At 39.1% G+C, this 16666-nt stretch overlaps 1 protein-coding gene across 4 annotated transcripts in view; it reads right to left on the bottom strand.

The window, feature by feature from the left end:
- The window catches only part of CLCN3 (chloride voltage-gated channel 3), a 61910-nt gene that overhangs the window by 32081 nt on the left and 13163 nt on the right, over window positions 1-16666 (bottom strand). For 2 of the 4 annotated variants that reach the window (XM_035324418.1, XM_035324420.1), the window contains exon 2: window positions 15590-15765. In XM_035324418.1, coding sequence (XP_035180309.1) covers window positions 15590-15749 — 160 coding nt within the window. In that variant the 5' untranslated portion in view covers window positions 15750-15765. Of the gene's footprint in view, window positions 1-2698; window positions 2926-15589; window positions 15766-16666 lie in introns of those variants that run through there. The other 2 variants (XM_035324419.1, XM_035324421.1) reach the window with 2 other exon arrangements.

The raw sequence follows: 16666 nt of genomic DNA, 5'->3' as shown, positions 1-16666 counted from the left end.
AGAATAGTCTAGGTTGGAAGAGACCTCCAAGATCACCGAGTCCAACCTCTGACCTAACGCTAACAAATCTTCATGTATTACAGTATGTAGCTTATTCTATATAATAAATTATTCTGAGAGTGTACATGTCAGTTACTTCTTATATATGCAGTCCTGAATCAGGACTTAAAAATGCTTTCTAAGGAAAGAAGTAGTACTTTTAACTCTTTTTATTACCACAGAAAAGACTAGAAGTGAACTCTGTTCCTGCAGTTATATTTCACATACCTGGGAGGGTAAGGAGGTCTGGAATGATGTGTTTAGCACCACATAAAGAGAAGTATTGGGACAGAGGAGTATTGGGACAGAGGAAATTAAAGGAAGTCCAGATAACAAAAACAGATATTGCTGGATACTACTTGTTTCTCCCCCAGTAAAATGACAAGTAGTAAGTATATATTAATTGTTTATCTTTTCATATGTTAAGAATATTTCCATTTGGTGTTTCACAGCATATTCCCACTAAGAAAACTAAAATATCTTCCTAATGCAAGCCAATGGGTCAAATGTAATAATAATAAGTACAATACTTTGCATTTCATCTCATCCAACTTTAGTAAAGCCTGTTAATTAAACCTCAAAGACCCCTAACGTGTTAAACAGTCATTTCATCATTGCTGAGGTTCAGCCACTTCAGGCGAGCCACTGCAGTCAATTAGTACAACAAATGCTTTGCTGTTACAAAGCAGTTTTGCAAGACATGAACGTTACTCTGCAGGATCCAGGTGTCAGTATGTGAATAAAGAAATTCCACAGACCTTAACAACTAAGTTTCTTTTCTCAAAGTATCTTTATCTATTTTCTCCTAACTTGTTATTACAATGCTCTGAAATCTACATGAGGGAGAAACATCTTGGTAGTATCTTTGTCCACATTTGTAGCTAATGTAACAAGTATAAAGAATTCACTTTAAGTTTAAGCCTTTGTTCCCATTTTTAAGACTTATTTTGATAGCTAATGACAGTAACAAGGATTATGGTGGTATTACAGATCAGCAGGAAATATACACAAATTTTAATGAAATCTGTGGCACAAACTATGGCAAACTATGGTCTGGAGAAGCAATTTTCTTATGAGTCATATGCACTTGACAAATTAAGATTTACAGGAGATTATGGCAGCAATCAAAATCGTGGAGTTTTGTTTGGCTGTTTTAATCAGAGCTCACAGTAGCAAACTGAATAAGCCCTGGGTTTGAATACAATTTCAGAATATTGGAAGCAACAGAATTCAATGAAACAATTGCAAAACTCAACCAGTCACATCAGGGAATTCTCCCGCTGGTGCCTTGTGATGTCACCGAGATGCAAACACTCAGTCTAGCCTGTTTTCATTACAGCGTTTGTAGACCGTATGCTTAAAAGCTAAACTCTAACGTGCCAGACACCATTTTGCGCTGCAGTTCTCTACTTTTTGTATTGCAAAATCAACTAAAGTCTGCTCGTTTCCAGACATATAATAAAACTGATCAGGTTTCAATGTCTAACTATAATCTGCAGAGCTTGGAAGTGTAATTAATAGGGATGTTTAGCAGGGATGTACACTCTACCATTTCAGGTAATCAGCATGTACAGCCAACTCATTTTCACACCCATCTGAAAAAAAAGAAAGCAATCTAAAGAGATGTACTTCACACCTCACAGATGTATTAGGAAAGTACCATCCTCAGTTTCTCATAAGGGATTCTAAAATTTGACATAGAAAACTATCCAGCTACCTACTAAACAACTACGATCTGGGCAGAGAATAATGTGATCAAATAGCAGCAGCACAAGGTTAAAAATTTCCTTGTCTTAAAATACCCTAAGCCATGTTAGAACTTGTTGACGTTCTTAACGTATGCTGGTAAACGCTGTAAGAATCATAAAAAGACAACAATAACCTGTTGTGTAAAGCATTAAAACAGATGAAGATGCCAGATGAAAACAAGTGTGACCTGATTTATGTAAACAAATAAGAGATGAGGAAAACACAGCAGATTAAAATAGAGGAAAAAAATAATCTTAAATAAGTGATCCTTATTCTCAGTGTACCTCCTCTCTACTGCCATCGCCAGCAGCCATAAATGTTGATAAGCTTCTAATTTTAGATTAGCCGATTTAAACAGAACTGAAGTGAGCAATTACCGCGTTTACTGTTCTTAAACACCAACGTTTAAGCATCAAACCCAGTGAAATGGGGAGACGTCCTCAGAATTTCGAGGCGTCACTCATTCATTCCTACTCGAACTTGTCTCGCTATTTTGAGAAAGCGCATCTTTACAGCAGCCGTTCTGCTTTAAGTTTGGGGAAAGAAGCAAAGGGCAGGCTCAGAAGAGGCTTTTTCTGGCAACGCTGCCTTGTTTTCGACCTGCCCCTTCGCAAGCCGCGGCGCAGAGGGCACCTCTCCCCGCTGCTCTATTCAGCCGTAGCTCCGGGGCCGCGCCTCCCGCTCCCCCTTCACGCAGCCGCCGGCGGGCCGGGCCCCGGGGCAGGCAGCGGAGGCTCCGGGCCCCACGGGAGAGCGACGGCTGTGCCGGTGGGGCAGGGCAGGCGGCCCCCCGGAGCCTGCCCGCTCGGGCCTGCCCAGCCCCGGGCCGCCTCGCCTGGGTGGGCGGGAGGGGCGGCGGCCGGAGCCCGGCGGGGGCGCTGTGGCGGCGGGCGGGTGCCCGCGGCGGTACCTCGCTTGTGCAGCTCGCGGAGCGGAATGCCGTCTCCTCCCCCGTCGTAGGGCAGGTAGGGATCGGCAGGGGCGTCCATGGCCGCGGCGCCAGGAGCCGGGCCGCCGGCGCGGGGGGGCGGCGGCCGCTGTCAGCCCAGAGCCGGGGCCGGGGTCATGCCGCGCCGGGACCCCCAGCGGAGCCGGAGCGGGACCGCGACCGTGGCCGGAGCCGGACGCGGAGCCGGAGGCGGCCGGGGCGCAGGAGCGGGCCCCGCCCCGTGCCGTCACGGGGAGGCGCCGCCAGGGCCCGCCGGCGGCTGCGTCACGGGGCCGGGCACGGGGCCGCCCGGGCGGGCGCTGACGCGAGCCGGGGCCGGGCCGACTGAGGCGGGCTCCCGGCCCCCTCAGGGGCTGAGCAGCCACCAGCCCCGCGGCCGCCCGGGGGACGTGAGAGAGCCCAGGGCGCTGGTGCGGCCACGGCTCTACCAGCGGGAGATGGCGAGCGCTGAGGAAAAGCCGCCCCACGCTGGGGGCTAACCTCCCCCCGCAGCAGCCAGCTTCAGGGGGTTACGTCGAGCAGCAACGCCAGCGTGATAGCGCGTAGCCGGCTGCACTGTGCCTGTCTCTCCCCGTGCTTCGGGGTGATATTCTGATACTATATCAGCACAACATCCATATTCTATTAAAAAGCTCAGAGGAAGGAGAAATGAGAAAAAAAAAACCACAGTGTAGTAAACACAAGTCCATACTGGGGCTTGCACTGCACTACATAATGGCCAAATGCTCCGAGTCCCATAAAAAAAAAAAAAAAAAAAAAAAAAAAAACAGGCACTGACGTGGCAGCAAGCCCTGAGCGCTAACCCAGGCATCTAGGGGACACCTGATAAAACAGCTATTGACACAGCTTGGGCAAAACCCAAGCACTTCAGTAATGAATATCTGAAGACATAATAGCTAAACTCACTTTAAATGCACAAAAACAGCAGTCGGTTTGCCCATGTATTTCCATGTATGTAAATATACTGCTTCCTGTTACCTTGGTATTAAAAGCAAATATTTAAGCATTTGCTTTCAAAGGCACGTGACACAAGAACTAGAATTGCATTAGCGCTGATTGGTTGATAACAGAAGGGTTTTTAAAATAATTTATTTTCAGACCGAATACTAAACAAGAAAAAAATAATGGAATAGGTTTTTGATGAAGCATGTACACAGGCAGATAAACAGGCATGTGCAGCAGGAGTGCTTGCATTGAACCTGATGTTTCTATAAACTCATATACAGACACGATGTATGTTTGCTGTACAACCTTGTACTGTTCCTATCTTGCAATCTGTGATACAAAACTTGTTTCATGTGAGATCTTTTACACATAGATTGTGCAGAGAACAGTGCCCATCTACAGCATCAAGGCTTTGCTTCAGTTGCATGCACACAGGACAGAAGGAAAGGGGTTCATTTTACTATGCTTGCCTTGTCACCTCTGTAATATGACTGACAGCCAACCATTTTAGTTTTCAAACGCATTGGTTTCTTAAACAGTTTTCCGAATGGGTCCTTAAGGAAGCTGTTTGTCTTATAAGCCATTGCCAATGTTACAAGCCACATACGGTAAGTGATCTTGCTGAGCACAGAGTAGGATAAAGAAACACTATACTTACTTCACAGACCTGTAATATATCAAATCTTAAAAATATGGCTCCAGTACAAGTGTTGAGAAGATGCTGCTATCTAGAGATTTGAAAATAGGGAAGTGTGAGAATAAAAGAAGAAATGCATGAACCCTGTAGCAAACTAAAGTTAAAAAAACAACACCAACAACAACAAAAAAAACACTATCTTGTCTCTAAGACAGAGGTAACCCTGGAGATAACTCAGTTCTAAAATATTGGCGTTTTCTGAGTTGGAGACATCTCCATTTGCTGTCATCTATACAAAGAATTGCCTTCTGAAGGGTGGCCTCCTACAATCACCTTTTCAACAAGAACTACTCAATCCTCAAGTTTGTGAGCATCCATAAGTGACTTTCAGACCCTATATGCATTAATTTATTTTTGTATTTGGAAAAAAAAAAAAAAAAAGTAAAACCTAGAGGATTTAATAGAGAAGATTACCAATTTTGGTAATGTGAAGAAAGAATTATTAGAGAATGAACAGTTAGCGCACTTATTATATGTTGATTACAGAAGACAACACTATAAACTCAACTCCACACTGGAGAAAAATACGGAATAGAGGTTATAAAGAACTTGTATAACACAAACTGGAAGATCACTACTACTTTAAGATATTGTTACTGAAGGCCTCTGAACTGACAATAAAAGTTTGTTAGAGCAGAGAAATGGCTAACCTGGTAACCTAAACCTGTTCACTGGACTAAGGCACATGCAAAGTTTCTACAGAAGTCTAAAATCCAGACCGGACTGGAAAAGAAAAAGGATAACTAGCTAGAGGACTTACCTGATAAAACCTTTGCTATGACACAAAATAACAAAGTCTGCAATGTAAAACAGGTACAACTTTGTATTTGCTACATAAATCTTTAAGAGCCTATCTAATATTAAATTACAATAGCTCTTCCAAGGTCACCGCTTGTAGACAGGGTGCCAAACACAGTTCTTTGTATCATCCTAAAAAGCAGAACAGTCATCTTCCCTTCTCAGTTACCAGCAGCTTATGTTCTCATTGTTCATAACGACTGCCACCCCATGTATTACGTTCCCTACAGGCTGGTCTTGTTTATTTTAAGAAACAAAACAAAAAGAGAAAAAGACACTGCATGCTAACCTGACCAAAGTAAGACAGTCATTTTATCCATCTCTAAAAGTCTATATAATTTAATGTTTCCAAAGTATTCCTTTTCTAACTCACTTGAAGAAGTATCTGCCTTGAACTGTCTGATAACTGTATATTCAAGAGCAAGTCAGTTATTTCTATTGTGAAGTCCTGCAAAATCCAAAATTTTAGCTAGTGAAATGGTGTCTGTAGTTAAGGAGGTATTTGGGGTATTATGGAGCATATAACATTATGAACACTTGTAAAGCCTAAATTTAGTTTTACAATAGCTTTATTTTCAGTGACTGAGAACTCCTTAAAAACACCAATTTAGTGCATAAAAAAGCTCATATGTAAACAGGTTTATAGAGTAGCTTGCTTTCAAAGAGATTTCATCACAATAATTATTCTCTAAGGCCTCAATCCCAGAAATCCTTCATGCCCAAATAGCTTCATGCATCTGAGTGTTCCCATTGTTCTCAACAGGCACACACTGTTCTTAAACATCATTTAAATGCATCTATCTTTGCAGAAAAGGGCTTTAAGTCCATTGTTCTGGAAATACCACTATGTATTTGTGTGACACACCTTTAAAATATGCTGATAATGAAAAAAAGTTACCTTAATCCTCCTCCATACCATACCTTTTTCCTTTTAGGAGGAGGGAGAAGAAACACTATAAAGTATCTGAACATATCAGAATAAGTTAGAGGTTAGACTAATCAGGATAACCAAAGGAAAGGTGTTTTGAAGTGGCAGAACAAAGCCAATGAAATGTAGGGGAGCATCACTGAGGTATGACAGCCTCCTTAGCCAAGGCTGAGGAGATGACCTTAATTCTGAAGCACTATTCTACCCTATCAATTTAAGTAAATTGAGTTTAAATAATACAGCTGAACACTTTACTACATAAAAGCCAAATATTTTCTCAATTCCCTCAGTTACTTGGCATATTCTGATCACAGACAATATAATTTCACTGCACCAGGTAATGAAAATAAAAATCAGGTCTTTTATGAAATTCCAAATGTAAGACTGACAATGCTAAATGATCTCAAATAACAAGAGATGACACAACCATGTCAGATAATTACAAACATTACTGTGACCAATACAAAAGATTTTAGTGACTCTTCACAGTCATTTCCTTTCCTATTATTCAAAATGAAAGCTTCTCCCTCAGCAGAGCTCAAAGATAGTGTTCTCTTGAAAACGCAACATGAGAGAGCTCTCTCTCAAAACAGCTACCATCTCCAACCATTTTGAACAACTTGAACCCATATGTGTCCTCCGTTGATGGCTACATAAGGAAGCATCCACGTACAACAGGGTATGCAAAGAACACACAAAATCTCCCAAAACCTACCCTTTCCCATTCTTTTCATTTCCATTCCTTTTCCTTCCTGCTTTATTCTCCTGCCTTTTTTTCGAATTTCCTTTCATTCATCCTTTTCTCAATCCACATGGCTAAACTAAGCCCAGACCTAATCATTCCACCATCTTGCCTTCTCCTTTTGTCTCAGTTTACTAGCCTTGCAGCCCCTTCAGTCTGACTTGGTTCTTTCTGTACAAAATCATGCAACTTTCTCATCTGGGTCACACAGCAGGGCCAGCAAAATGAAAACTAAAGACAATGCAATAAAGACAAACACACTCCTCCCAGTTCCATCACACAGTCCAGGATGAAATAAAGGTGCCATCACTGGAGAGAAAGAAAAAAAAAAGTCATACAAGTCATGCATACCTTTAGATAAGGCTCAGTAAACATGATTATTTCTTGAAATCTTAACATTACAGAGACCTGAAATTCCTTCACTCATTAGCATTACATAAAATCATGTGCTTGATCACAACAGGGTTGGCAAAAGGCTTCCCAGCTCTGTATCAAGCCACAGAAGAAGACTCCGTTAAACTGTTTCCATTGCTACCTCATCAAAAGCCTCAATGAGACAGACTATAACATGGAAAATTTAAGACAAAATATATCGCAAAAGCAAACAAATTTATAACATATGCTGCTGAGTACTTAGAGGCAGATGGGGCTTAAACAAAATGGGAAGAAAGCCCAGAGGAATGTAATACACACAGAGTTTTTATTATATTTTCATTTTCTTATAAAGGAAAAAAAATAATTTGTTTTCTTAATTACAGGTGCTTTTTTCCCCCCCACAATCATTTGTTTCCCACAAATATGTTACTTAACTTTGCTCACAATCATTTCATCCAGCAGAGATCACTTTATTCCATGATCTAGCCTAATAAGCTTGCTTCTTCATTGGCCAACCACAGGTTCTTGAATTATGCTTTTACAGCATTGTATAACTTCCAGTGGTGCTTTTACTCACTGGCCAGGCAAGGAAGATAATTGAAGTCAAACCCAACTAGCAAACAATGCAGTAGAACAGGTCATAGAGCCGCAAACACATTGTGTAATGAATTCTGAGACTGACTTCCCCTTAGGATAGCTGAACCTTCGCTGCCCGTCAGTGAAATATGAGTAAAGGCTCCCCATCGCCAGGCAAAGGTTCAGGGCAGAAGAAGAAATTGAAAGAGGAAATAATGAAGACATGGTACAATGTTAATGCATAAGACCAAAAATAAATATATATAAAAAAAATGCCTTTGGTCCCTAAAGACTACTTTGACAACTTAGCCTGAAAAAAAATGAAGATAAGACTATTCTTCAGGTTTCTTTTGATCAACAGACTACAGAGTTATCAACCAGGGGAAGTGCTTCCAACCCCCCCTCCCCCCCCCCCCTTTTCTTTTTTTACTTGGTCAGCTTTACACTCCCCTTAAAATACCTATTTTTACTGTACGAATCAGGCAAGGAAGAATGCAAAAGAAAAGCAGAAAAGCAGGCTATTTCCTGCATGCATGAGATCATGTTGCTTTCTCTTATTCTCTAAGAGCCTCTTAGCTATTTCCTACCTTTATTATTATTATTTTTTAAAGAAACAGGTTTTAGCTTTTAGATTACCCTTTTCCTGCTTTAGGATTGTTTAGTTTTGTCCAGTATTTCTAACCTGCTGTCCAAGTTGTTTGTGCATGGGATAAAAATCATAACACCAACAGGTACACGCCTCCCTAGACGTGCCATCTATATTATCTTACTCCTTCTCTTCCGGGATATTAAATCTTCTTCATACATAAACTGTATGAACACAGATGCCATGTCACCAGCAATTTTGTTAATACATAACACTACACTATGCCAGAAATATTTGAATTCTGTGGAACAGTGAGCTCAATACTCAGTAGTGGTCAGAATAAAATTGAAATCTTACTACTCTGTTTCCATGACATGCCTGTCTTCCCAATACTGTGCAAAGATCTCATCCCTCCCTTAAGTTACAGATACTGGAAAAAGTTCAGAAGGAGGCAATAAAAATGATCCAAAGCGTGGGACAGCTGCAAGGTCCAAGGTCCAACTAAGTAAACCAGAAACCCTTAACTTGGAAAAGAAACAACTGATGAGGGAAGGAAATAAGTAGTAATGGAAATCAGTATTTATTTTTTAACCATCTGTTAACCATAAAATAATCTGTTAACCATAAAAGAGCTCTTAGAGTTACTATTTTAGAGGATCAAGTTCACTACAAAGAAAAGGCAAGGACAAATTTTTGCTCAGTAGCATATATTATATAGAGGTATAGAAAAACATAAGCTACAAATGATTTGTTATCTCATACTGGTGATTAATACACCACTCACTGATTTGCTGTAATCAAATCATTTCTCTGATGCAGTTCTTTTTGCTGGGAGACTTGGAAATTTAATCGACAATTCTTTCCTCTCTATCCCCTTAAAAGGGGTCACTGCTACCTTTCACAGTGACAGCACTATGCCATCCATCTACATACTAATCCCAGTCCGTTTCTACGTGCGTATAGTCAATGAACAGTATCAGAGTACCTGCATTTGGCACGACGGTCAAGTCATCCCAGTTTCAGGTCACTCTGTCCTAGTTTCATATCAAACCTTTTTTCTATCAGTCTCATTTCAATAAGCTTGATAACACCCCCTACAGACCCGATGTTTCAGCAGAAAGATTTTCCACAGCTGCAACTATCAAGAAAAAGAAGAGCTTAAGCATTTAAACTTTACAAGGGCGAGCGATGAAATAGTCTGTGTCAGTCCATGCTAATGTATCGGCGAGTGTTAGCCTAGCCAAGACTCTGGCAGTTACACATGTTCTCAGTAGTATTTATACCTGGATTTTGGTTCAAAATAAAAATAAAAAAAAAGGTAAAGGTTCTTCAAATAAGATGCAACTAAGCTGTTGCAGCTTGCCAAAGGATGGTGAGGGTGCTAAACAATTCCTTCACAAAAGAAGTCAGTGGAAGAAAAGATCCACTGGTAAGAACTAAAAACCTGGAAGCCACCACTAGGTTTAGAAAGACTCTCAGCCATATACAAAATTGCTGCCACAACATCTGAGTTAAAGAAAAGCACCATCATGGTAAACAGGTAAGATTAAAAAGACATTTCAAACACCTGCAACCCATTCATCCAACAACTAAGGAAAAAACAACAACACATTTTTTCCCCTTAACCCAAGAGCCTTCCAGACAACTCTTCTGTTACTGTTTTCTGCCAAGGATTTTGAAATCCTGGAAAGAAGAACCTTATTAATTAGACAGTTATCTATGCAAATATAGTGCATAGCAACTGTGTTCCAGATAGATGAACAAAATTAACTTAATTCATTACTAATGGAAAAAAAGATAAAAGAAAACATGGTTCTATATTGTCAAATACCTTGTTTTCAGGCATATTAGTACTATGGAGCACAGGCAAAATGTCTGCAGCTCTAACAACAGTTAAATAGGAAAAAAAGTAGACTGTAAGCAGTAACTGACAGTTTAACTATGTCACAAACTAGCTGTGCTTTATGCTTGCCCTTGTGATCAGCACAAGTTATCTCATGCTTCCTTTTGTTCGGAATCATTCAAGACCAAATATATTCCTTACATAAAAAGGACATCAAGCCCTTCAATGGAAATATTTCTAAGTTATATACAACCTATTTTCCAAGTTAGTAAAGACACGTCAAACTGTACCACACATATAGAAAACAAACCACGCTGATAGTATGACATGACTTTCAAGACCCTTTCTCACATCAACTGTGGATAACAGGAAGATTCTGTTAATGAAACTTTCCTGCACAAATAATGAAACAGGAGCTTAAGTTCTTAATGCAGGAAAAGTTCCTTTCCTTTATATCTTTGTATTCTTTATTTTCATTATCACAGTGATAGCTAAGTAGAAAAAAGCACACACGAGAGGATATTCACGTGTTGTTGGAAAAGACAGTATCTAAATTCTTCTTCTTGAAAAATTAACCCCTTATGTGATTGGAATTTGTTATAAAGAACCACCTACAATTGTTGAAAATTACCTTCTGTTCCTCAAATAATGCTGTATTAGTTGACTATGCCATATTTTTAATGTTACCATTTAATGCCCTTCAGGGCACTAAAAATGGATTGGTCTTTCGCCGTACTTTAGACAAAGGTCTCCAACCCATAGGTAAGGCCAGTTTAGGATAACCACAGTGTTTTACACCATTACGTGCTGGCATATTCTTTTTTTCAGTGGCACTGCTATTGCTGCAAGTAGGTACTGGTGGCTATAGCAGCAGCTTTTGAATTTCCAGTTTACAGGTTGTCATATTAAGGTTAACTATTGCCAATTTGACGTTAACACCATATGCCAGACTGTAAACTGTCTCTACACGAAGTCACAACATAAGCAACTAAGCTCCTTCTTCAACTGAAGCAAGAAGCACTGTAGCTGTTGAAAAGAATGCAAAGCTCTTAAAGGACTCAGACTCCCACAGACAGTTTAAAGTACCTAGAGATGTAAACACCAGTGAGATCATTTGTTTGCAAACCATTTTTAACTGCAGATAAGGTTTAATCATCTGATTTCAGTCAGAGCCTTGAAAAATTTGCAGTCTGACATTACAAAAAAATCCACCTTGCTGCTGAACTTACCTTACAATTAAATATAAATTGATGCAATCCTCTCTTACATCATATAAACAAACATCAATTCTGAATAAAATCATAGGGACCTCTCGTTTTCACCTCACTAGTTGTTGAAACCAAAGTCATAGAAGGAGAAAAAAAAAAAAAGAAAAAAGAACTAACACCACACTTGTTAAAAAATTCAGGCCCAGCTACTGGCCAAGAATTGGGTGTCTCAGATTTCAGAGAAAGGTAAAGCAAGCTAAGAGAAAAAGCATCGGTTAGACATTTAGTCTTCTCATTCATTTAGTAGTTAAAATAGTAATCTGGTAGTACATCTCCATTCATTTCCCTTCTGCTTAGAAGGATTCCCCCTGCCTCCCCAGTAGAATAATGGAAAACAGTGTACTACTCCAGTGTAACTTTTTTTTAAAAAACTAAGTACTGTAGATCTCCTCCTATAATATTCAAAAGAGGAATTATTAGTTTATCTGGCTTAAGTATGACAGAACTAATAGCTTCTTAATGGCAAGTATGAAGTGTTTAAATTGACCTAACAAGAAGCTACCAAAGAGTCTAAAAGTAAAACACAGAGATCATCATGGCAATGATCTGCATTTTCTTTCATTAAAAAATAAAAATACTGTATACATGGAAATACACAGCAGGTATAAGCATTGGTAAGATTTCCTCCCTATAAAAAGTCAGGTATTTCTATTATCAGCATAACGTCATCATACTTCTCATTAGACAGCAGTTCAACGAGGTAAAGCATTAACTTGACTACTACCAAGGTATTTGTTTTGCTGAGCAATTAAAGCAAGTTCTGATCAGAGCTGTCAGGCAGTATCCCTTCTAGCCAAGGCTATGGTGTAAGCCACCCAAACCTCCACGTGCATATCAACTCAACACATTAAAACGCACTACACTCAAACAACACATTTCATGATGCCCACGTGTTTGCCATAATGCTGCCGCTAAGTCTGAAATTTATGCAAAGGTAACAGCCACTGGAGAACATAGCAATCTTATGATTAATTATGCATGTAATTATGATAAATGATTACTATACATACTGACATACAGTAATACTATATATTGACAGCTTCTGTATTCTTCTCAGATGACACAGTGAAAAATAGATAACATGCATGCTTTCAGATGATGTTAGGAGAAACAGGATTGTTGTAAGGCATGAATGGTCAATCTCCCACACTGAATCACAAAAAAACCATTCAAATTGCAGATGAGTGGTGACACTAAATGAAAGGCACATCTCCATCAACTAAATAGTAAAGGTACCTACACATCTAGGTTAAGCCTTTCTGAAGGCTGATTCCAGTTAATGTTCTCTTATTTTGGCCCACAAAACAGAAGGGAATTTCCCACATGAAACAAGTAGGCTATGTCATTAACGTTATTCCCCAATACCGACCCATTTCCATATGCTTTCAACAGAAGGCATATTCACCACTGAGTAATAGCCTCAATGGCTTTGTAAGGCTCAGTTAAGTACTTAAGTATGACTGGTAATGTGAATGGCAGTACTGTGCAGGCTTGAGAGAACCACTGTCCTGACAGCTAAATGACCTACCAAGGCTACTGAAATGAGCAGACTTACTCCGTTAATTTACTGTCCTCTGAATGGGGGACAACGATGACAATTGTTTGAGAATTCCATGTTAGCTTTTCCTCTTCATAATACACGTGCAGTTTATGGTTCAATTATCATTAGATAAAAAAAAATTCTTAATCCATTACTTCCCCTCATTGCACACATTCGATTTTTAAAAATGTATCATTTTGTATTCTATTACATAAATGGTAAATTTATCATGAACACTATTGTGTACAGTAACTTATCTGGATTGGATAAATTCAGGTCTGTGCTTCAAGCTCATCTGTATTCTAGGTTTACTTTTTGTAGCAACACAGCTATCAATTTAATTACATTACTTCCATAATCATTTTAAGTGCAGATACATTATATTGCCACTTTCTACACGTTGTGAAGAAACCAGGCTCACAAATTCTTCCAGACCTACAGACTTAATACACGAAATTTACGTCTAAACATGGCTCTGGATTTTGGCAGGGCTCAACAAGCTAAAGCACAGCACTAGACCTAATGCCTGTGCATTCAGACAGTGTCCTGGAGGACTTGCAGAGCTGTGAAACATGTCATCTTCCAGTTACAAGGACAGTCCAAGCCCTCCTAGGAAGCAGGACAAATCCTATATGGTGAATTCACCTGTACTTACACTTAACAGAATGAATACATCAAAATGTTAATAAAGAGAAAATTAAAGGACAAGAGTATTTTGAAAAGATAATAATAATACGGTTGCTGCTAATTCAGTAACAGAACTATTAAAAAAACAAAAGGGCACATGCAGGCCATCAAGAAAGTGCTTGTTTGGTCTTCTCAATGAGATTTGCTGAATTAAACACACACAAAAGAACCACCTTACATATATAAAAACCTAAGGAATGACTAACACAAATACTCCCTGCCTTTATTAAAGCTTTTTTTGAAGGTATATTCTTACCACCTTGAAAAGAAAATTGACAACAGATTCTGGCTAAAACATGTACTATGATTTACTCTAAGAAAATATTTTCCATGCATAAATCATCCTTAATTTTGATAAAGTTATAGTGCTTATTACTAATGCAACCTCTTACTGAGGTGATCAGAGTTGTGGCAAGCAGACATGCCATTAGCATGTGGGATTATGTTTCAGTGCATGTTCTACCACTTCACCACCACAATGCAATAGGAACTGCTGGCATGTGCAACAATTAGCATTGCTTTTGGCAGTACAAACAAAACCACCTCACCTGCCTAGCTCAATTTATGGATATAATTTCACAACAAGCAAGAGGCAGAATACTGTCTCAAACTATTTTACTGCAAACTGCATTTCTCATTAAAGCTTGAAGTGATGGGGAGGATTTATATAAACAATAACCACAGTAGCTTCAGACTTTTAATATAGGTTACAAGTATTATGTTAGACAAGTAAGGCACTTTTTTTTTAATGAAGCCAGATATTCAGAAATACAGTGCCCATGAAAGACAATTGTTCATTTTAATTTCCTAACTACCAAGTACTGGACTTCCTAATGCTAATGTTCACTGAGTAATTCTGTAGAAACAAGAATTTTATGTACATTGAGGGTATCTGGGCTTTTAATACCTGTATCAGTATACAAGTTAAATAACTGCACATTGAAGACATGTCTGATGATATGAAAGGAAGACACATGGGAAGGATGCTTGTAACAATACGGCAGCTATCAGTTATAATGGCAACATCTGAGTGCTAAGTGTGGCAAAGAGGAAAGTGCATGGCAGGAAGACAATTGAATGTAAACGGGAAAAGAAAGGGTGATAAACCAAGAGGCTGAGTTCAATTTTACACAAAACAAGAGGAAATGACAAGAGTATATATTTAACAAAGTTTACTATGTTAATTAGAAATTACTTCCTTTCCTTCCTTTCTGTTCTGCTCTTTGACCATTGTTAAGACAACATCGAAGCTTTCACTCCATTAACTACTTCATTTATGAAAAAAGAGAGGGACAGCTTCCCAGTTTTTTTTTTTTTTTTTTTCTCTCTCTTACTTGTATGTTTTTGCTTGCGCTCTTCTCTTTCTAACTTTTCACCTAGTCAAAAATTCAGCTCTCGACGTTTTGCACTGCTGCTAACATCACCTCTGCTTGTCAGGTTTTTGCCTGTTTTACAGATTTGAAGCCAAATCTAACAGAAAGCAGATTTTTCTCTAGATGTAATAATAGAGAAGACTGTTGATTTCTGCACAAAGGGAACATTATAGACCATAAGACTTCATAAATCCTATTACAGCTAAGAAAAAACAGGTAACTGTCGAATAATAATCTTTCCCCTACTTGACAGCAAGTTTGTCATTTGACAGAAGTTACTGTCTGCCTCATATGAGAAGTTATCCCATACAATGCAACTGTGAGGCAAGCACACAGGAAAATTCTCAACCACTTTCAATTCTAAAGCATCCTTTTGGAGGACAGAACAGTTAAAGGGAAATTTTAACTTGTTACGAAAAAGGACTGGTTTTGTTTATTTAAAAAACTAAAACCACAAACAACCCATAGAAATATTAAACATAAATTTAACTTACCAATTGATGCATCACCGTCCAAGAGATTGTCATCTTCAGATGTCTGAAAGTCCATAATTACACCTGCTCCATCTAAAAGCTCCTCATCGCTGCTTGCACTAGTTATACTGTTGTAACTGTTTCGATAGTAGCCTCTATGAAACAGCTGCTCAGACTCCATTTAGCTGCTTTATAACCTGCATAAAGAAAATGAGTTATATTTGCAAACACAGAAACAACTGCTAAGTTTACATGAAAAATAAAACAGTATTAACATCACAGTACTAAAAGTTACAAAAATGTAGCAGTAATACAGAATATTATACAGAACATTTTACACAAGTCCTTTGATATTTAATTGGATGATGCTTCGTCATCCCCTTTCTTGGCATCTCCTTATTTTAATGATATCATCATGAAAGTATTTTACTTTCAGTAAATGTGGTTGGAATGCACATACCCAATACATACAAATGTGCACTGCACCACAGAGCTGGTACAAAATCCAGTCAATTTTTGGATTAAAAAGTGAGGATCTTTAGTCACGGTATTTTTGTAATACGTCTCCTTAGCCTGCCACTTGTTTCACTCCAAGTTGTAGTCCCTTGAACACTGTTGTTCACATTCTTTTGCAGAGAAAGGCAAAAATATTCAAGTGGAAAACCATTCAGAATCTTCTGTCTACGTAAAGCTTTCAAAACCCCTACATATATACCTTTGTACATAGTCAGGTAAGTGCAGCAGATGGTTTTGCACATTTGGTAGCAAGTTCTGCAGACGACTGAACACACCAGGCTTTCACAGACCAAAACATATTCCTCTTTTGCCTTGCAAAGTGAAAACCATAGAAATTATTTCATGATCAGGGAGGGAGGAAGGGGTACGTTGTGACCACACCTTGATTCCATGCTCTTATATTTCCAAATAAAGTGTTGTGCTTGCCATTTCTCAAGCATGGTCATACCTTTATTAGCATGCAGCAGCCCAACCTCTGAAATGTCATGCAACTATGCAATTGCTTCCTTTACAGTCAGGGTCTTTGCTTCCAAAGTAAAGAGGCTTCCTTTAAACAAATGCAGAGGACAACTCAACAAGGAA

This window comes from Oxyura jamaicensis, chromosome 4 (assembly GCF_011077185.1).
Source record: "Oxyura jamaicensis isolate SHBP4307 breed ruddy duck chromosome 4, BPBGC_Ojam_1.0, whole genome shotgun sequence".
Taxonomy (NCBI): Eukaryota; Metazoa; Chordata; class Aves; order Anseriformes; family Anatidae; genus Oxyura; species Oxyura jamaicensis.
The sequence above is the reverse complement of the archived record's forward strand: the minus strand, read 5'-3'. Positions and strand labels throughout refer to the sequence as shown.